This window comes from Tursiops truncatus, chromosome 8 (genome assembly GCF_011762595.2).
Source record: "Tursiops truncatus isolate mTurTru1 chromosome 8, mTurTru1.mat.Y, whole genome shotgun sequence".
In the NCBI taxonomy this organism is placed as follows: domain Eukaryota; kingdom Metazoa; phylum Chordata; class Mammalia; order Artiodactyla; family Delphinidae; genus Tursiops; species Tursiops truncatus.
The window spans coordinates 55486642-55508984 of NC_047041.1; the positions used below are offsets into that span (position 1 = coordinate 55486642).

A 22343-nucleotide genomic window follows, 5' to 3' on the forward strand; every position below is an offset into this window, starting at 1 on the left:
ACCCTGCACCTAATTCATCCTAAAATTCTCAACTGCAAAGTTTATCGCACAGCATGTTCCATAATTTATATGGATAATATATAGTAAAATTCTTTGTTGTTAGTGTTTTTATACATTCTTATAATCATGTAATAATTGTTTGATCATCATAAATGTCAGAAAACCCATAAACCCAATCTAATAACATGAAAAGTATCAGACATCTCAATTGAGGGACATTCTACAAAATACCTGACCAGTCATCCTCAAAACTATCAAGAGCATCAACAACGAGAAACATCTGAGAAACTGACAGCCAAGAGGAAACTCAGGAGACATAATGACTAAATCCAGTATGGTATCCAGAATGGGATCCTGGAAGAGGGCATCTGAATGAAGTATGGACTTCCGTTAATAATGTACCAATATTGGTTCACAAATTATAACAAATATACCATTGTGAGACAACAGAAAACATGTATACTGGACTCTGCCCCTGGCTCCTGGCACAGAGCTCCCCAAACGCTTGTAATTTCCTAAATGATAGATGCACTAGGAGCATCTCCTGTTCTAATATTTGGTCCTTGACCCAAGTTCCTAACACACAGTTGCTAAATCCCTTGGAATCTCCTGGGTGATAGCAGTGTCTTTTGTTCTAATGAGGTGACTCTTGGTGGGCTCCTGGACAGGGGCTAGTCACCAAAAAGACCAAGTCACGATTAGAAGCTTGGAATCTTTAGCCCTATCTCCCATTCTCCAGAGAGGGGGCAGGGGCAGGAAACAGAACCAATAAATAGAACATGCCTACGTGATGAAGCCTCCGTAAAAATCCCAATAACGTGGGGTTCAGAGGGCTTCTGGGTTGCTGAACACACAGAGGTGCCTGGAGCACTAGGAAGGGCATGGAAGCACCGCACTTCCTCCCACACAGCTCACCCTAAGCGTCCATTCCATCTGGATGTTCACCTGTATCCTTTACCATATCCTTTTATAATAAACTAGTAAACAGTCAGTAAACTGTCTTTCTGAGTTCAGTGGCCCTTTCTAGCAAATGGATCAAACTCGAGGAGAGGGTTGTAGGTACCTCTCCTCTGATTTATAGCCAGTTGATCAGAAGCACAGGTGACAACCTGGACTTGTGACTGGTGTCTGAAGTTGGGGGCAGTCTTGTGGGACTGAGCCCTTAACCTGTGCGATCTGACACTGTCTCCAGGTAAACAGTGTCAGGATTAAGTTAAATTGCAGGACACCCAGCTGGCAGAATTGCTTGGTGTGAAGAAAACTCCACACATCTGGCATCAGAAATATTGTGAGTGTAGTAGTAGTGTGAGGGTAAAAAAGAAACATAGGAGGAGGACTGAGTTTTTCCTATCCAACCACACTCATGGAAGATATTAAGAATAGGGGAAACTAGGTGTAGGGTGTTTAGGAACTCTCTGTACTATCTTTCAATGTTTCTGTAAAGCATTCTGTAAAATAAAAACAGACATGTTCAAAAATGAAAACAAAATAAAGAACAGCTGATTTTTCATAACATCAGACTCAGGATGTTTATAACACCGTTGTGAAAAATCAATACCTAAAATACTATTAGAAATTAGCCAACAAAACCTGAACAAATAGTCCTTTTTATTTAAACAAAGAATATATTTTCAAAAAATATTCTGCCAGATTGTAATCAAGCCTAACAAAAAATACAACCATCCCCTGCAAGATCAACAATCCTGGTATTTTGTCCCTGCGTCTGTTCCCTAGGGATTTAGTTGACAAGATTCTCTTTTCAAATATCAGTTTAATCCTCTTCCACAAACGTTTGAACTGATGTCACAGTTCAAGCTGAAAACTGAGCAAAGTGGGTTGTCCCAAATTCTAACACTGAGAAAAAGTAGGACATCTGGAAAGATGTTTTGTGCCAAGTACACTGAGGTAAGGACATGTAGCAGAACCTATGCAAGCTCCTCCTCCTTGGAAGCTCAACAGCAATTATTCACACCATTCTTGGGCACTTAAGATTTACCACCTCACCTGATCAGTTATCTCTTCATACACATAGACATGTACACATTTACCCAAACTCTAAGTTCCATGACAGCAGTAACCACTTTTCTACTTTTTGTACCCAAAGTGCCTTACATGTGAAATTTGTAGACAGATGACTTGCCAACAGAATGAAATGGAAATAACCAGTATAATCACAGACATGTTAAAATTGTGGTGAAATACACATAACATACAATTAACCACTTTAAAGTGTACAGTTCAGTGGCATTTAGTGCATTGACTATATTGTGCAACTATAATCACTAATTCTTATCTCAGAGATAACTGAATTCAGCTATCTCCCTCGCTGCCTTCTCCTCCAATAGCTAATAAATATCAATTCCCTTCCTCCTTTACTATATATTGGTTTTCTGCTTATGTCAGTCTGTGATTAAATTAGTTTGCAGTGGTCACAGCAGCAGATAGACATCCATTCCAGTGACAGGGAGCTCACCCTCTCCTCCAAAGGAACACTGTCACTGGTGCACACCTCTAGTACTTTCTTATATATTGAGTCAACATTTGCCTTCCTTTAGCTTCCACTGGACTCACGTGATGCCACCTCCAGTATTCACAAGCTATGACTGTCAAGGCCAGTTATTTATTTATTTTTATTTTTTTTCCAGTACGCGGGCCTCTGTTGTGGCCTCTCCCATTGCGGAGCACAGGCTCCGGACACGCAGGCTCAGCGGCCATGGCTCACAGGCCCAGCCGCTCCGTGGCATGTGGGATCTTCCTGGACCGGGGCACGAACCCGTGTCCCCTGCATCGGCAGGCGGACTCTCAACCACTGCGCCACCAGAAAAGCCCAAGGCCAGTTATTTTAAGGCTCAGTTTCCTCAACTGTAAAAGTGGGGATAACGGGGGCTGTTGTCAGAACTAAATAAGCTTAACTGTTTTTTCCCACACCCTGCATAACACTTGAGCTTGGAGATGGAGTAGATGTCTCCCTTGCCACTCACTGCTGCTTTCCAGACCACTGCTCTCCTCCATTCCCTAAAACCCACAGTCCTTTTAACGTACATATGATTATGCCACTTCCCCTTCTTGCTGCTGTTATCTACAGTCCTCCCATCCCGGCTTAGTAATGGAAGATTTTAGCACCTGACTCACCATCCTCTCTTTCCACTACTATTCCTGCCATTGTTCTTGATGGACTTTTACGTCCATGCAATACTCCAAACTCTCAGATTCTTGACCTCCACCCAGTTGAGCCAGTTCAGTTATCCTCTTGCTTTACATCATAGTTAATAACTACAGCTTTAAAACCTCAACTTCAAGCATCCCAACCTCTGACCGCTGCTCTCCGTACCTCACTCCAACAATTTGTTCTCACCATCAGAACTTCCAATCCATTGATCCTCCCACCTCTTTTTCACTGATGATCACTTCCCTCACATCCTCACTTCTCTCCTTATCCAAATTAGAGTCTATGGTCCATCATTATAAATCACTCCTATGGACCTCTCTTCTTCCCCATGAGTTCAAAACCCTGGTTAATTCTGGTTAAATTCAACTCATTGCCTTTTCCACCTTTGCACCCAAGTGGCTGAATACAGCTGGCGAAAAACACTCAGCATACTGAATGATCTCCCTTAAATGTATAACCAAAGTACGGAAACTGGACCAGAAGCATCAGGTTCACCTGGGAGAGTTAGAAATGCAAATTCGCAGACCTCACCCCAGACCTAATGCAGCAGGAACTTTGCGGGGAGGCACAACAATCAGTGTTGCACCAAGCCCTCCAGCTCATTGCGATGCAGGCTAAAGTGTGAGAACTATCAGGCCTAGATAATTCACTCTCCCATTCTCCAGGATGACTATTTTAAATCTTCTCTTTTCTCTTCCAACTGTATACAAACCTTCCACCTCCTGACACCTGGATGATGACCCTACTGAAAACCAGAAGCAGTCAGAGGACAACTTACTCGTTCTCCCATCACCACATCTACCGTATGATTCTGTACCTGTACCCATATATTCTGCCCTCCCCACGTATGTACAGACAGCCCTTCTTTGTAAGGCCTAACCATCCACTTGTACACTGGATCTCTCTGTCTTTCACTTACCAAAGGTTTTTGTGCCGGCTATTATCCCCTCTCTTTCTTGGGCAGCCACAAATTTTCCTTCAGTACATGAATATGCTAAATACCTCCCCCCATCTCAAAACAGAAAAATTCTTCGCTTGACCCTTCAGTACCCTCCAGCTTTAGTACCACTTCCCTGCTCCTCTGTACGGAAAAACTTTGCAGGAATAGTTTACACTTCTTGCCTTCATTTCCTCACTCGCATTCTCTCCTTAACCCACTCCTACAACATCACCAAAACTGCTCTTATAAATGACACCAGTGAGCCCCAAGTTGCTGGATTCAGCATTCAATTATCAGCCCTCTTCTTACTCAACCAATCACAGCATTTGATTCAGTTGATCAATTCCTTGAAAATACTTAATTTACTTTGGCTCTGGGACACCACATTGTCCTAGATTTCCCCCAGACTTTATTAGCTGCCCCTAGTCCTCTGACATATCCTCCCCTTCCTACATGTTGGAGAACCTGAACAAACTCTGAAGGTGTTCAGAGGGTAGAGAGGCCGTTCTTCCAGCCTCTATATAAGGTGGAGAGGCCTCTATATAAGGTGGAGAGGCCATTCTTCCAGCAGCAGTGACAGACTCTCTCCGGTATGAGTTTCTGCAGTAGCCAGTTTCCTCATTTAGGTGTCTAGTGGGTGTGGGATGGTTACTTCACTAGCAGCGGTTCTGTGAGCACTGGATCGCTGGGTTGACCTCGAAGCCTAGCAGTAAGTAGTGTGTCCCTGAAGCCTAGCAGCCTCCTGACTTCTTCTCCTTCAGCTGTCTAGTGATTCTATAAATACCCAATTCTCTGTGTGAAATCTAAATCTCGTCCTGATGAAAATCTCTAGAGTGGTTTATGTTTCCTATCCTGAACACTGACTGATACAATTCCTAAGTTCACATCTCCGGCAACAATCAGCCCCGATATCAACCAACTGCCTTCTCAGTACCTCCACCTTCATAACTAATACATATCTCAAACCTAACGTCCCAAATACATTCATTTTTTTTTTTTTTTTTTTTTTTTGCAATACGCGGGCCTCTCACTGTTGTGGCCTCTCCCGTTGCAGAGCTCAGGCTCCGGACGCGCAGGCCCAGTGGCCATGGCTCACGGGCCCAGCCGCTCCGCAGCATGTGGGATCTTCCCAGACTGGGGCACGAACCCATGTCCCCTGCATCGGCAGGCAGACTCTCAACCACTGCGCCACCAGGGAAGCCCCCAAATACATTCTTGATTCCCCATTATCTGATCCTTCTTCCCCCTACAAATCTCATACCATTTATTTTCATAAATGCCACCACAATTCACCTAGTTGCACAGATTAAATACCTATAAATTATTTTTAAGTCCAATTTCTCTTGCATGCCCACATCTAATCCATTACCAAGGCTGGTTAGCTCCAACTTCAAAATATGTCAGAAATCGGACCACTTCTCTTCATTTACCTCAACTATCAGACCAACCTAAGTCACTCTTGTCTCTTGCCTGGACACTACAATAGTCTCTTAACTAATCTCTCTCTCTTGCTACTCTCCCTCCCCTCAGTCTATTCTCCATGTCACAGTCATTTTCTTTAAATAAAAGTCAGATCACATTGCTCCCTTGGCTCAAACCCCTCCATTTTCCCATCATACGTGGAAAAAAATCTAAAACTCTACACAATCTGGTCTCCACCAACTTTGCTCACTCTGCTCAAACTAGACTGACCTCTTACCTGTTCTTTCAACAAACCAAGCTCACTCCCTCCTCAGCGCTTTTATATTGGTTATTACTGCTCTTTGGGATGTTCCTAAAGATACCCACACAACTTGCTGCCTTATCTTTTTCAAGTCTTTGTTCAAATATTTTCTTCTCAGTGAGGTCTCCCCTGACCACTCTATCTAAACTAACTCATCCCAGGACTTCCCTGTTGTGCAGTGGTTAAGAATCTGCCTGCCAATGCAGGGGACACAGGTTCGATCTCTGGCCCGGGAAGATCCCACATGCTGTGGAGCAACTAAGCCCGTGCGCCACAACTACTGAGCCTGCGCTCTAGAGCCCGTGAGCCACAACTACTGAGCCCGTAAGCCACAACTACTGAGCCTGCACGCCACAACTAATGAAGTCTGTGTGCCTAGAGCCTGTGCTCTGCAGCAAGAGAAGTCACTGCAATGAGAAGCCTGCGCGCCACAACGAAGACCTGACGCAGCCAAAAATAAAAAAATAAAATAAATAAATTTATTTAAAAAAATAAAAATAAATAAAATAATTCATCCTACCATCCCTAGTACACTCTATCCCCATCCCCATAGTACTGTCATTAGTTTACCCACAGGAACAAATATAGCTACATACTTTTTTTCTTCCAAATTACATCCCTTCAGAAAGAGCCCACATTCTTTAGAATGTGGGTGGCAGCATGGGAGAAAGAAAAGAAAATGGAGTAAAAAGTTTGGCTGGCTGGCTCTGTCACAATGCAACCTTAGGCAAGTCAATTCCCCTTTCTGGATCTGTGTCCTCACTAGCAAAAGAGGGATAACAAACAATAGCATCAGTCTCATAGGTTTGCTTTGAGGATTAAATGATTATAAAGCATATAAACTACTTACCTGACAGATGGTATATATTCAGTAAATGTGTCTATTTTACTATTATTACCCAACAACTGTTTGCCAAATTAACTAAATAACTGTTTAGTTTAAATACAGCAACCATATTCCCAAAGTCCTCTCTTCTTCAAGCTAAATACCCTCTATTCTCAACTAGTTTTCATATGACTGTTTAAAAACCACTCATCACCCTGGCATTCTCCCTTAGCTCTTTCTCATGGAAGTAAACTAGGACTCAAATTAAACATAAATATGCCAAATATGATCTAATGAACACAAAGTCCAGGAAGACTATTACTTCCCTTGATCTGGGCACTATATTTTAATTAATGAAACATAAGATAATCTTAACTCCTTTTTTTTTTTTTTTTTTGGTGGTACGCGGGCCTCTCACTGCTGTGGCCTCTCCCGTTGCGGAGCACAGGCTCCGGACGCACAGGCTCAGCGGCCATGGCTCACAGGCCCAGCTGCTCCGCGGCATGTGGGATCTTCCCGGACTGGGGCACAAACCCGTGTCCCCTGCATCGGCAGGCGGACTCCCAACCACTGCGCCACCAGGGAAGCCCTTAACTCCTTTTTGAGAGCTGTTGAGTCAATTTCTTGGCTTATACTAAATTTTTCATAAATTTAAATCTCCAGATGTTCTCCCCACAAACTGTTTAAAGCCAGTTTTACTCCAAGGTTCATACCTGACTTTGCCACTAGAATCAAAGAATCTCTGAGATTTAAAAAACAAAAACAAAAACAAAAAAATCAATGCTACTACAGAAGTCATTTTACCTCTATGGCAGTAGACCTCTGCTTCTTGCAGAGTCAGAATTTAATGGTTGGGAGCTTGAAAACAGAAATGCCAACTAAGGAAAAGTCGCTGTATCTACTCACCTCACACCATATTGAAGGAAGAGAAGTAAAACAAACCACGTGGCCATAGAGTTACAGAGACGCTCCTCAACGGAAACCTACAGGCTTTAGTTAACACTTCCAGCATGGGGAGGCACGGAGGCACAGCACTTTGGAGGCTCTAGGAGAGCCTATTATGGAAGTCTCCATTGTGCTAGGGCCACAAGACTCTCTGAGAAATGCCTGGCTCATTTACACTCAGGTGTACCACCAAAGAAATTTTATCAGAAGGGGCACAGGAGCTGTTAGGCAGCCTCAAGGAAGATCACAAGGAATTCTTCCACATGAGATGAAGAAATATATTGGAAAGGGCCTTGCCATCAAATAGATCTGAACTCTGAATAACACACTAGCTCATCTTTTCTAAGCTGTGGTTCGCTTACCAGCAAAACAGAACTATAATAGCATAGTATTGTGAATACTGTAAAAAAATATGTATGCTAAGTTTTTAGCATTTAAGTGCCTTTCATATTTGAGCTATTCAAATACTTTTTACTTTCCCTACCACCTGTGTAGGCATAGAAAAGAATGGGATTCTGACTTATTCCTACAATACCAACAAAATATTTAGAAATTATTATTAACTTCTCAATGAATGTAAGACCCCTTGTTTGCCGTATCTGTTAATCTGTCCTACTAGAATATAAGTCCCTAAAGTTAGAATCTTGCTTCTCATGTTAATAGAGTACTCCCAGTCATAAAGAATCAACTGTAAGAACGAGGTTATTACAGTATCCACTCTCCTCAACAGGTAAACATGCTGCGTCTCAGATTCTCTTCAAAGGTAAAGCATCCCACCTTTTAGAATAAAAGTTACTTCAAGGACCAGGTGATATCCTGATGAGCATAATGTATTAATTCTCCTAAAATCTCTAAGTTCTCTTAATAAAACAGCATGTAAAAATCAAATTATGGGTGGGGTAGGTGTTTAATGGTAACTGTTTGTTTTTATTGGCAGAGACATCAGGGTGAAATCACTAAACCTTGGAAAGCTGCCTTGGAACATGCCTGGCACCAGTGGGAATGTAGAAGTTACAAGGCAGCTATGAGGGGTGTAATGGTAAAGCTTTAATTTGCAGTGACATCTTAAACAAAGCAGTCTTAGTAAAGTAACCCTGTGAAATCAAGCCCGAACTGAAGGACAGGGGCAGGGACAGAGAACATCTCTTGGGGCAGAAGACTACTCAGATAGTTAACTGCCCTCAAAGGATGCGCTTTACCTCTTTCTACTGATTTTATACACCTCTTTCACCATTCCAACATCATCTGAAAGTTGACTATTGCTCCAAGCCAGAAGTTCTGAACATTATTTTGGGGAGGGCTCATTTATTTTACCCACTATGTCGCTACCCCTGTTGAACATTCGGTCCACTAGAGAAAATGGACTTAGCAGCATGAAAAGCCTACAAAAGGTCCTAGTTAAAGACCATGAGACCTATCAGTAACTCACAACTGGTTAACTCATTTAATAAACTAGAGTTAATTTACCATACAACGCCTTTACGTGACTTTCATTAGCAAGCGCGTTGTCTAAAATGAAGTACTCAGATACTTTATTGTAAATATATACCATAATTGTGGGAGAACATATCCAAAGTTAGTATTAATTATCTTAGAAAAGGTGATTAGGGCTTCCCTGGTGGCGCAGTGGTTGAGAGTCTGCCTGCCGATGCAGGGGACACGGGTTCGTGCCCCGGTCCAGGAAGATCCCACATGCCACGGAGCGGCTGGGCCCATGAGCCATGGCCGCTGAGCCTGCGCGTCCGGAGCCTGTGCTCCGCAACGGGAGAGGCTACAACAGTGAGAGGTCCACGTACCGCAAAAGCAAACAAACAAACAAAAAACTACCATTTTAAAAATTCCTCCAAAAACCTACCTATTATTCAGTGATTATCCAACTGGATTGTATTTCATCCATTCACTTATTATTTTACCATTCATTCAATTGACAAATATTTACTGAGTATCTACTCTGAGTTAGGTTGGTGCTATATATGCTGGGGACAAAATTATAAACTAGAGCTCTAAATTCCCTACACTTATGTAGTTTATGTTCTCCATTCTCATTCTGAGAAATATTTTAAAGGCAAAAAGCATATCAAATATTTTGTTTTAGTTCACACTCAAAAAAGCATTACAACTGCAGCATTAGAAAGCATCCTGTCCAGGAAGAGCTCATAATATAACAAAATTTCTAACTGAAATACTAGAGTGGTTTCTGGGCTTAATTAGAATATTTGCTGTAAATTATTGAAATGATTAAAAGAATTATAAACTAAAACTACACGCACTGTTTCAGCAATAAATTTAAAAATCCAGAGGAAGTAAATGGTTTCCTAGCAAAAAATGAAGTGTCAAGAATAAACCACGGAGAAGTAGGATAAAATAGAGCAAATAGCACTAAAGGTATGAGAGTCAGATTTATCATAAAAGTCACCTGAACTAGATGATTTAATAGCTAAATTCTCTAACAAACCTTTAAAGAATTAAAAATTCCCAAAATTATTTAATATGTTTCAGTTGATTATGATGCTAATAGCTAACAAATATAGCATTAACTATATTCAGGCACAGTATTAAGCACCTCATATTAATTCACTTAATCCTCCCAACAACCCAATGAGGTATATGCTATTATCATCATTTTACAGAGTAAAATGTCACAGAAAAAGATGAAGAGTTTCCCAACTCAATTTTAAGATCTTAGGAAAGATGTTTACCCTGCCTTTCTCTCCTCCCCCCCAAAACAACAAATACTATACACCAATCTCACTTGTAATAATGATCAAAAGAATAATCTATAACTAATTAGTAATGCAGTATCAAAAAATCTACATACCTTATTGCAACTATAAACTAAAGGAAGAAAAACATATAATGTTAATAAATGCGGAAAGGCATTTCAAAAAATTCAGCATCTATTGCTAAAAAAAGTTAATAGGAAGAACTATCTAAAATATTTTCCAAAATTAACAGAAAATATCCTGAACAGCAAAATATTTAATTAAAATAATAACTGGACTAAAATGATCACTATGTCCATTACTTTTCAACATTATTTTTAAAGTTCTAGAAGGTTTAGTAAATGTACTAGAGACTAGAAAACAGTATAAACATTGGAAAAGAACAGATAAACCAATCTGTTAATTGATAATAATGAGTGTATGCCAAGAAAATCAGAGACCTTTCCTTAAAAAACAAGAAAAAATAATTTGATATAGTCACTGAATATAACTTTCTTAAAATTACAGCTTTTCCCTATAACAGTAATAAGCACACAGGAATGGAAATGGAAAACATATTTTATAAAAAATAGTGTAAAAATTATAAGAACAAATTTAATGGAAAAGCACATGACCATATGAAGAGAACTATAAAATCTTACCAAAGGAATGAAATAAAATTTGAACAAATATAAGACATACCATGTCTTGGATTGGAATACTAATATAAAAATGACAGCTCTCTCCAAATATTAAAAAGTCAGTGAATATAAAAATTCCTGTTAGAATTCCAATAAACTTTATTTTTTAAAGAATAGGATAAAATAACCTTAAAGTTCACATGGAAGAATAAAGTTCTGAGACTAGCCAAAAACGGTATGAAAAAGAATAGTAGCAAGAAGGGCACTTGCCCCACTTGATATTAGAACATACCAAAGAACCACTGTAATTAAATTAATCTGAAATTGTCGAAGGACTACACAAAACGATCAGAACAAAAAGAGAATCCAGAAATGGATACCAGCATATATGAGCTTTTAATATAAGATAAAGGTGGTATTTAAATTCAGTGAGAAAAGGAAGTTATTGGCGCAACTGGATATTCATCTATGAAGAAAATTAATTTCTATCCCACAATATATAGAATATCTAAACAACATATTTAAGAATAATTCCTAATTGTATTAGAGATTTAATTTTAAAAGTAAAATAATATAAATCTCAAAAGAAAACTTAGAAAATACAGGTGGAACTAAGGTATAAGAGAGACTTCTTAAACCAAGACAGTATGTCCAGAAGATATCAAAGAAAAACCAGAATTACATGATATGGCAAATAAAAACTTTTTGTATAACGTATACTAAGTCAATACATAACTGACATATTTGGAAAAAATACCAAGGACTCTTAAAATTTTATGAAAAAAATGCAAGCAACTCAACTAAAAAGATAGGTAAAGTATATGAATAGGCAAATTCACAGAAGAATACACTGAATGGCTAACAAACTCAAGAAGAGATGTTCACTTTCACTTGTAGCTCAGACTAAGCACTAGTACCGAAGCTAATAAAAATTAAAGTAACACTGAGGTGTTATACTCATCAAATTAATAAAAATCACAAAAAAAGATGATGATACCCACCGCCAGCAGGGATTCAGGGTAAAGAGTAATGTCACACTTTTTTGCACTCTTTGGGAAAACAATATGTTATTTGCACTCTTTGGGAAAACAGTATGTTATTTCTTAAAATTAAAACTACACATGCCCTTTGACTCAGAAATCCTACTCCTGGAAATTTAATACACAGGAACAAAAACATCATAAATATAAGGATATATACATATATAGATATTTACTGCAGTATTCTGCATAATGGCAAAACAAACAAATAAAAAAAACCAGAGCCAGAGTAAATATTAAAAGTCTATCAACAGGGTAATGATTGAAAAACATAGTACACCCTCACCATGGGCAATTATGAAATCATTAAAACAATGAACTGAAGAGATTTGTACATGGAATGTTAAACAAGAAAAACAAGATGTAGAGTCATGTATATAACATCCACTCCAATTTTGTGAAATAGCAATTAAAACTCCTAACATATGTACATAAATATGCATATAGTGGTATCTATAACATATACACAGAGATCATAGGAAAAATATGAATATATACATAACAGGTTGTTAACATGGGTACACGGGTGACTGGGGTCATGTGAACATGTGTTCTGTGTTTGGATGGTATCTTATTCAGTTCAGGCTGCTATAATAAAATATCATAGACAGGGTGGCTTATAAACAGAAATTTATTTCTCACATTTCTGGAGGCTAGGAAGTCTAAGATCAAGGCACCAGCATTGTTGGTATCTGGTGAGTCTGCTTCCTGGTTCACAGACAACCATCTTTTCACTATAACGTCACATGGAGAAAGGTCCAGGGTCTCCCTGGGACCTCTTTTATAAGGGCACTAATCCCATTCATGAGGGCTCAGCCCTCATGATCTAATCATCTCCCAAAGGCCCCACCTCCAAATGCCATCACATTGGGGATTAGGTTTCAATGTATGAATTTGGGGTAGGAGGGACCACAAACATTCAGTCTATAACTGGTGGTTTTGGTAGTGAGTGAGAAGGGTTTAAGGAAGAAGACAAGCCAAAAAGTAAAAAGAAAGGGGAAAAAAAACTGCACCTAAAATTACTCCAGGGCTTCCCTGGTGGCGCAGTGGTTGAGAGTCCGCCTGCCGATGCAAGGGACACAGGTTCGTGCCCCGGTCCAGGAAGATCCCACATCAGGCAGAGTGGCTGGGCCCGTGAGCCATGGCCACTCAGCCTGCGCGTCCGGAGCCTGTGCTCCGCAACGGGAGAGGCCACAACAGTGAGAGGCCCGCGTACTGCAAAAAAAAAAAACAACCAACCAACCAACCAACCAAACCAAAAAAAAAAATTACTCCAGTACTTTGTTAAAATTCTATTTTTGTAAGTATATATGTGTCTTTCTGTGTATGTGTACATATATGTGTGTGTATGTATAGAGAAAGATAAATAAAAATAAAATGTGCTATTATACATAAATATCAATTTTGTTTAACTAAAATTTACATTAAATAACTAAACTTTTTCATTTTAAATTTTGATTAAAAACCTTTCTAAAACTTGTCACATGCCCCTGCTTTCTTACACAGACCTTAACAATGACAACTTTATATTCCACTGATGATCTGGTATCAACATGGCATAATGGAAGAAAGCACATGCACATGCATGCTTTATTCAAACCTGCTTTAACACTTATTTATGATGCTAGACAAGTCTTTTCACCCTTCTAGTGTCCTCGTCTGTTAAATGGAGAGAGCCTTAGTGAAAACTAACACGGTGGACTTAATAATTCTCATTAACTTCAGTTACGAACTACAGTATGGAGATGTACTTGGGTAAAGGACTGAATGCTCACACACAGAAGAGGTATGCTAGCTACGCTTTTTAACCTAGTCTGTCTCTCTTTACAGCTGGTCTATTTCTCTCTGCCTTCCTTCTACATGAAGTAGTGACAGAGGACTATTTACAAATCCAAACACTGTAAGTATAAAGATAGGACAGTAGCTAATATGATTTACCACTCAGTTATATTCCAGAATCACAGAGTAAAGCACAAACAGAGCAAACAGATTTTGTTTCTCCTTGCTGTCAGTGTGTCTACCTTAATAGTAATCCTCTTAATTCCCCTAATTTATCAAAAATGAGCACACAGACACTGGGTAGGAGCTTAGTCTCTACCAAGAATAGAAACACATATGAGTCTTAGTACATAAATTTTGTGACATCTTTTGCTTACGGCTGGGTTCTTAATTATATTCTCTATACTTGCAGTTACCTCTTAGGGAGAGATCATTAGCAGGGGAGGGCGGGAAAAACCCTCCCTGCTAACCAAAAGTTGGTTATCATGTTCAGAATTTAAAGATTATAAACAGTTATGCCCTTTCACATGTCATCCTCTCCTGTTTTCTAAACATTACTGCAAGAACAATTTATTTGATATGAGCATCTCCCTTTTATAACTGGAATTTTATAGGAGAAAATATTTTCTGTCAAAGTGGGGGGTGGGGACAGGGCAACAATCTGCCTCCAGACAGCCAGAGAAAGATTCTCCAGAAAAAAATCTATATAAGGAATAAGATTATAAGCCACAAAATCCTGAAATCCCACCAGACATTATATGGAGGGCAGTGGCAGAAAGAAAAGAGGCAGCTGAAGGTCTACAGATCTGATTACATTTTCAACACTTTTTCCATAATGGTCGAGAAATTTTTTACAACTCTCATTTTACCAGGTGCAAACCAGAAATAGGAAAATAAAACCCAGTTCTCTGTAACTTGAAGAATAGTTTGATTTGATCAATCAAAACAGCATTTATTACCTGCTTAATATATTTGATGTGCAGCATCACAGGACTAATACAAAGATCAGTAAAAAGAGGATTCTTGCCTAAAGGAGCTCTCAGTTTGGGGGTGCTGAGCGGAGAGCGAATCAGACAATGAAGAACTAATTACAACACCATTACGTGCTCGGTAAATGCTAGCTACTAACTGCACAGGCAGTGGCAGGAGGACTTGAAATAAGAACACTAGTCCCTACACTGTTTAGAGCTAGTGTTTAGAGTGAATAGCAAATTAATAAGTATGGACTTTATCCTGCATGTGATGGCTCAAAGATTTCTAAGCCCAATGAGTGACAAAACTGATGTATCTTTGGTCACTCTGGCAGCAATGTGGCAGATGAACTGTACTGAAGCAGTGTGAAAAATAGTAAAGTAGTAAAACATACTGGCTAAGAACATGGGCTCAGGAGCTAAACTGGGTTTAAATACAGGCTAACATGAACTAGCTATACGACCTTGGATAAGCTACTCAACTGCTTTGTGCCCCTATTTCCTCATCCGTAAATATGAATCAACAGTTCTTACCACATGGGGTGTTGTAAGAATTAGAAGAATCAATTCATGTAAAGCACTTAGAATACTTCCTGGCACAAAGGAAGTGCTCAATAAATAATACCTATTAACTGCATGAAAGAAAAACTGGAAGTAGGAAGACTAGCTAGGAGGTCAGGAAATAGTCCAGGAAAACAGAGGTGAGAACAAAGAAGGCTATGCTCACTAGCTGCCTGAGATGATGATACTACTAGAGAAACCAGGGAAAAGAAAAGGAAGAGGAGGATTAAGCCAATGTACGTAGCTCCAGACATGTTGGGGTTGAGGTTCCCACAAAACATGAAAGTATAAATGTCTAATGGTCATTGGAAACTACAGATCAGAACTCCAAAAGAGAAGTAGGAACTAGAGACATAGATTTGAGAGTTATTAATATGTGGGCATGGTGGTTATGAAAGACAGTCCTAGGGAGAAAGAATAATGCAGGATCCACAGGACCTAGGGCTCTAGGATCACAACAGAATCCACAGTGACTCCAACATAACTGAGAATTATCAGTAATATAGAAAGGAGAAAATATAGCCATATGAAATAATCCCTTCTTCAAGTAGCTTTCAATGCCATCAGGGAAGACAAGACATGCACATGTTAAACAATTTTTATCATGATTGTTATAGGATTAACAAAAGTAATTCTAAAAAACAGAGGTATCGGCATTAGACTGGCAAGACGGAAAGGGAAATTATGCTTAAAATTGTAAAACCTAGTGGTAATATAAAAAAGGAACACGTGCATAGAGAAAAAAGCTAATTCCAAGATGGAAGAAGTAAAGGGGAAAATGAAAACTATTATTTATTGAATGTCTACTATGTGTCAGTAACTGTCCTACAATCTTTCAATTACTTTACCTTATTAATTCTCATAATAATTCCTATGAGACAAACATTATCCCCATTTTACAAGAGCAGTTTGAGGCATACCAAAGTTAAGTAACTTGCCCATAGTTTTGCATCCAGTGACGGGCATACGGCAGTTTAGGACTGGAACCTGGATGGAGGGCCAAAGCCCATGGTTTCTCCACCATATTTCCACTTATTAAACTGACAAAAGTAGGACATGTCAAAAAAGAGGGAAAAAAAAAAAAGAATAAAAAGTATACTCAGGGGCTTCCCTGGTGGCGCAGTGGTTGAAAATCTGCCTGCTAATGCAGGGGACACGGGTTCGAGCCCCAGTCTGGGAAGATCCCATATGCCGCGGAGCAACTAGGCCCGTGAGCTACAACTACTGAGCCTGCGCGTCTGGAGCCTGTGCTCCGCAACAAGAGAGGCCGCAACAGTGAGGCCCACGCACCGTGATGAAGAGTGGCCCCCACTTGCCACAGCCAGAGAAAGCCCTTGCACAGAAATGAAGACCCAACACAGCAAAAATAAATTAATTAATTAATAAACTCCCCCCAACATCTAAAAAAAAAATAAAATTTAAATTAAAAAAAAAAAAGTATACTCAGGGACTTCCCTGGTCTCACAGTGGTTGAGAGTCTGCCTGCCGATGCAGGGGACGCGGGCTCGTGCCCCAGTCTGGGAAGATCCCACATGCCGCGGAGCAGCTGAGCCCGTGAGCCATGGCCTCTGGGCCTGCGCGTCCAGAGCCTGTGCTCCGCAACGGGAGAGGCCACAACAGTGAGAGGCCCGCATACCGCAAAAAAAAAAAAAAAGTATACTCAAAGAAAACAGAATTAGTCTCACTTATTTCACTACCACAGAGCTACTTTTTGAGAAAGTATAAAAGGAAAACAAAAACAAAACAACAAAAAATTTTTAAACACTAAACATAATCTTTCAATTCCAGAGGACAGGTAGGATTTACAGGTATCTCCTTGCTTCCAGTCTCGTTCCTCAGGTCTCTTCCACACTGTCACCATGGATAGAATTCAAAATCACACACCTGAGCCTGTCACCCCTCCTCTCTTTATAATCTTTCAACAACTCCCTCTCACGAACACAATTAAAAAAAAAAAACAGACCCAAAAAAGAGAAACCTGTTTAGAAAGTCTAGAAACTCCTTAATCTAGAAAGAATAACAATAAAGAGAAGAAAAGCTAACTTCTAAATTAAAGGCTCACTTATGATTCATAACCCTACGTTTCTCATTTCAAAACTGTAAAATAAATGAAATTTCAAATGCCAGTTAAACAGCAACATTGACACCTTGTGGTGAACATCCTAAAGTATCAAATGTGACAATGAGTGAAGTGTCTCCCAGGTAAACGTCTGCTTACATGAAAAATAATGCTTAATCCAGAGATTTACAAGGATTAAGAAACAAAAATTCAGTTTCCATCACACATACCGAATGTAAACTTTGAAAGAGCTGCTCTTACTTTGGCAACATTGGAATTAGTCTAAATTCCTAACTATTGGCAAAAGAATAAAACCTCAGGTCATTGTTTTCCTACAAAATGGTACAATGCATCCATCTGAAGGGGCTATAATGTCAGGGTCTTAGGTGCCAAAAACAGCCTTTACTTAGTCAAAATTTCCTATTTTTTGAGTGACATTTACACATAAAAGGTTGAGGGTAGAGATGCATACTAGTGGCACGAAAACACAGGAAGAGTTATTAACAGGAGACCTGGGTTCTAATCCTGCCTCCAAACAGCACTGAGAATTTTGTGGAGTAAGTAATATTAAAGAATTCAGACTCTGTGTGTTTTCACATAAAATTACAGATCAAGAAGTAACAATTTAGGACTTCCCTGGTGGTGCAGTGGTTAAGAATCTGCCTGCCAATGCAGGGGACACGGGTTCGAGCTCTGGTCCAGGAAGATCCCACATGCCGCAGAGCAACTAAGCCCATGTGCCACAACTACTGAGCCTGCGCTCTAGAGCCCGCGAGCTACAACTACTGAAGCCCGTGCACCTAGAGCCCGTGCTCCACAACAAGAGAAGCCACCACAATGAGAAGCCTGCACACCACAACAAAGAGTAGCCCCCACTCGCCGCAACTAGAGAAAGCCCACGCGCAGCACTGAAGACCCAACGAGGGAAGGAGAGAGGGAGGGAGGGAGGGAGGAGTAACAATTTAAAAAAAAACAAGAGGACTTCCCTGGTGGCACAGTGGTTAAGAATCCGCCTGCCAGACTTCCCTGGTGGCGCAGTGGTTGAGAGTACGCCTGCCGATGCAGGGGACGTAGGTTCGTGCCCCGGTCTGGGAAGATCCCACATGCCGCGGAGCTGCTGGGCCCGTGAGCCATGGCCACTGAGCCTGCCCATCCGGAGCCAGTGCTCCGCAACGGGAGAGGCCACAGCAGTGAGAGGCCCGCGTACCGGGAAAAAAAAAAAAAAAGAATCCGCCTGCCAATGCAGGGGACATGGGTTCGAGCCCTAGTCCGGAAAGATCCCACATGCCGCAGAGCAACTAAGTCCGTGTGCCACAACTACTGAGCCTGCGCTCTAGAGCCCACAAGCCACAACTACTTAAGCCCGCGCACCTAGAGCCTGTGCTCCTCAACAAGATAAGCTACCGCAATGAGAAGCCCACGCACCACAACAAAGAGTAGCCCCCGCCTGCCGCAACTAGAGAAAGCTTGCACGCAGCAACGAAGACCCAACACAGACAAAAATAAAAGTATAAATATATATAAATCAATAAATTTATGAAAAAATAAAATAAATTAAATTTAAAAAACAAGAAATCATCAGGAAAGGAAAAGGTATATTTTTAAAAATTACTGCATCCAGGAACAATGTTGCCTGAGTTAAGGATAGGAAACTATAAATAAAATTTATCGGCACAAAATTAAGTTTCTCGGCAATCACTTTATATATATCATGGTAAAAACTGTGGGAAAAGAAAAACTTTTGCTTGAGCAGATACATGACGGTTACTCTGAACTGCCTGAATCACCAGAGAAAGTTCCATTTTACTCATTAACTTTGACAAGTACAATTTAAAGTTTCTAGCTCCAGAGTAACTCTCTGAGTTCAGGTAATTTACTTGAAAAATAGACACTTAGTCTGGTTCAGAAAAAGTATATCTGTGTTACCAGCTATAAATGATTTACACGATGGCGATGAGCAGGCCACTGTTAATAAGGCAATTCAAACGGCTGACACACCTGAGGAATCTAGAAGGCATGCTAGAAGTGAAACCCCCAAGAGACATTTCATTGCAAAACCAGTGTTAAATAATTAAGCCACTACCAAACTAACTTGATGATTTTGCATTTATGGAGGGTTCCACGATTTTCAGAAATTTTCTCCATCATTATGCTATGTGGCCCTAACAACCACCAGTCTAGGAAGGTAAGTGAGAGTGTGAAAAGGGTTTGCAAAATTTGCTTGTCAGAAAACCTTCATACCAATCTCCAATCTGGCTCTACTTGCTATGCACCCCCTAAGATAAGTAAATCATTTAACGCTCCTTGGCCTCAGCTTCTACATGGAAGACAAAAGCTGATCCCTGATTTGTGAACATAAAAAACTTCTAGGAGAATAAGATAACTGATGTGAAAATGCTTATAAATTAAACAAATTTGAAACATCACTGCTTCCACATTTTGGAACAATTAGAGAGGTTAAATGAATTAGGATAAATCAAGGATAATTAAAGTCAGAGTCAGGTCAATCAAAGCATTCTCCATTATATCAAGTTGATTCCCAAGATCCTACAGTCTTTCTTCAGCTCCTATTCTCCTGTATCACTGCAGTACAGAGCCTTCAATACTCCTTAAATCTCTAATCTCTCAGATTCTATGATGCTACCTTTCCTAACTCCTCCTCTTCTCACTGACTCTGTATTCCCTTTTCTTTTTTCTTTTTTTTTTTTTTTTGCGGTACACGGGCCTCTCACTGTTGTGGCCTCTCCCGTTGCGGAGCACAGGCTCCGGATGTGCAGGCTCAGCGGCCATGGCTCACGGGCCCAGCCGCTCTGCGGCATGTGGGATCTTCCCGGACTGGGGCACGAACCCATGTCCCCTGCATCGGCAGGCGGACTCTCAACCACTGCGCCACCAGGGAAGCCCCCCTTTTCTTTTAATTCCACTGATTTCTCTAATGAGATCACACAATCTCATACTTGGAAAATATCTTTAAAAATTATATTATCTATCCTCTCATTTTACTGAGCAAAACAGGCCAAGAAATATTAGTCTCTTCCTCACATTTCAAACTATTTCTGTACATTCCTCTTTCCAATACTTAAAACTCAATGTAGTCCCAAACTGAATAGGCTCAAAAATAAGAGTTATAAAATAGACAACTCCTGCTTTCTATCTCCACCATCCAATTACTAAATTCTGTCCATTCTGGCACATATCCTAAGAAGTCAAAGTGAAAGTACCTCTCAGGTAAGAGTCAAAAGTCATCAAATGTGTGTGGTTACTTTAGTTGAAATCATTGTCTCTTTAGAGCATTTTACATACTCCATGTCAGCAAACTCTCTACCATTATGTACAATAAGATTCAAGATTTGCAAAGGAAAAGCCCATTTCATAATGTTTAAAAAATAAACAATCATCCAGTTGGATAAGAGTCCAATCATCCTTCTGGACTCTTCCTCTAGTAGATATATAGAGAATGTCTAATGGTCTGGAATTTATGATGTGTTATGTAAACACTAGGAAATACTGCCAAAATCGAATTTCAATGAATCATCTGTCTGAGTAGGGTGAACACAGGTTGAGTGTCACTCTTAACTTTATTTTAAATTGCATTTATTTTGGTAGCCTGCCTCCTGGGGAAATGTCCTTGATGATCTACCACACTGAAAATTAAAACCAAATTTAAAAATCTTTCCAAATTAAGCCCAGACATTATGAAAATATAGAGCTGAGGCAGTTAAACCTCTAAGCACATGAGATTCACGCAGAGCTCCTTTGCCTTGCCAAATATGATTCTTTTAGGATGAACAGCAGATCAAAACTCTAAGCTATGTCTGGGGCTACTGAAGGGGTTTTCTAGTAATGCCACAGTTGTTAAAGTTTTGGTAAGTCTAAATTTTGTACCTCTGGTTGCTGCTCTTTATTGTGCAGAAGACCGGAAACAGCTCATGTCCCTGTTTTAAGATCACTGGCTTCCAATCACTCTCTCCCACTGTCCAGAGGAAAAAAATGGCTTTCCAAAGGCTTTGTAAAAGAGATAAATCACTGTAGCTACAAAATTTATGAAGCTCTCACTAAAAAATGCTAAGTCTGAGTAACAGCTTCTAAAGATTCCATACATTTCCTCACATTGAAATGTCACAAACTCAGAATGAGGAAGATTCTTGACAAAATGCAAGAGGACTCTAAGAAGTTTCTTACCGCAGCAAAGAGAAGACATCATAAGAATTGCGAACACAGTTCTGATCCACCTGAAGAAGAATACTCTTCTGAGCATCTGAATAACCCTAAAAGACATTAATTAACAAATTAATCAAAGTAAAACAAAATATGTGTCCAAATTAATCGTGATGTTTGTATTTTTAAAATTATGATTCAATAACAACTCAGTAAATTCAAATCATTAAGAAATTAGAAAAAAGTTAAGAAACACTTTCATATAATTGAAGTTTAACCTTATAGGCAAGTGAATTTAAAATAAATTTCTTCTAACATTTCCCCACAGAAACAATGTTTCACATTATAACTTTTGGTGAACTTCCCAGTGAAACCCCAGAAGTCTTTTTAACATATTATGTGGCTGAAGAAGAGTATTAACAATAATATTTCAAGTATGCCTAGCCATCATATGTAATGTTTTTATGGAGGAAAAGGCATTCCAAGTTTTAATTAGGAATACCAGAAACAAGTATTTCCACTCAGTGGTGTAAAGGTGGTGGCAGCAAGGATGGTTTCTAGAGAGAACACAGCACAATTCCATAGGAAGAGCAGAACAGCTATCTGGCATTTCAGAAAGGCAAAGTAAATAGTAGTTAAGAAAAAAGGACTCTGGACCCAGACCACCTGGATTACAGCTTAAGCCCTTAATACATCAGCTCTGTAATCTGGAACAAGGCACCTAACTTCTTTTAGTTTAACTTTGGTTTCTTCATCTATAACATGGAGATGGTAATATTATCTACCTCACAAATTGTTGTGGGAATTAAAAGAGCTGATATTTGTAAAG

General features: G+C 39.7%; 1 protein-coding gene across 7 annotated transcripts in view; it reads right to left on the reverse strand.

Moving 5' to 3' along the window:
* Nucleotides 1–22343, reverse strand: part of LOC101316208 (diacylglycerol O-acyltransferase 2) — a 364872-nt gene that overhangs the window by 211460 nt on the left and 131069 nt on the right. For all 7 annotated transcript variants that reach the window (XM_073808430.1, XM_073808431.1, XM_073808432.1 and 4 more), the window contains one exon: nucleotides 21539–21624. In XM_073808430.1, the coding sequence (XP_073664531.1) occupies nucleotides 21539–21624 (86 nt within the window). The remainder of the gene's footprint in view (nucleotides 1–21538; nucleotides 21625–22343) is intronic.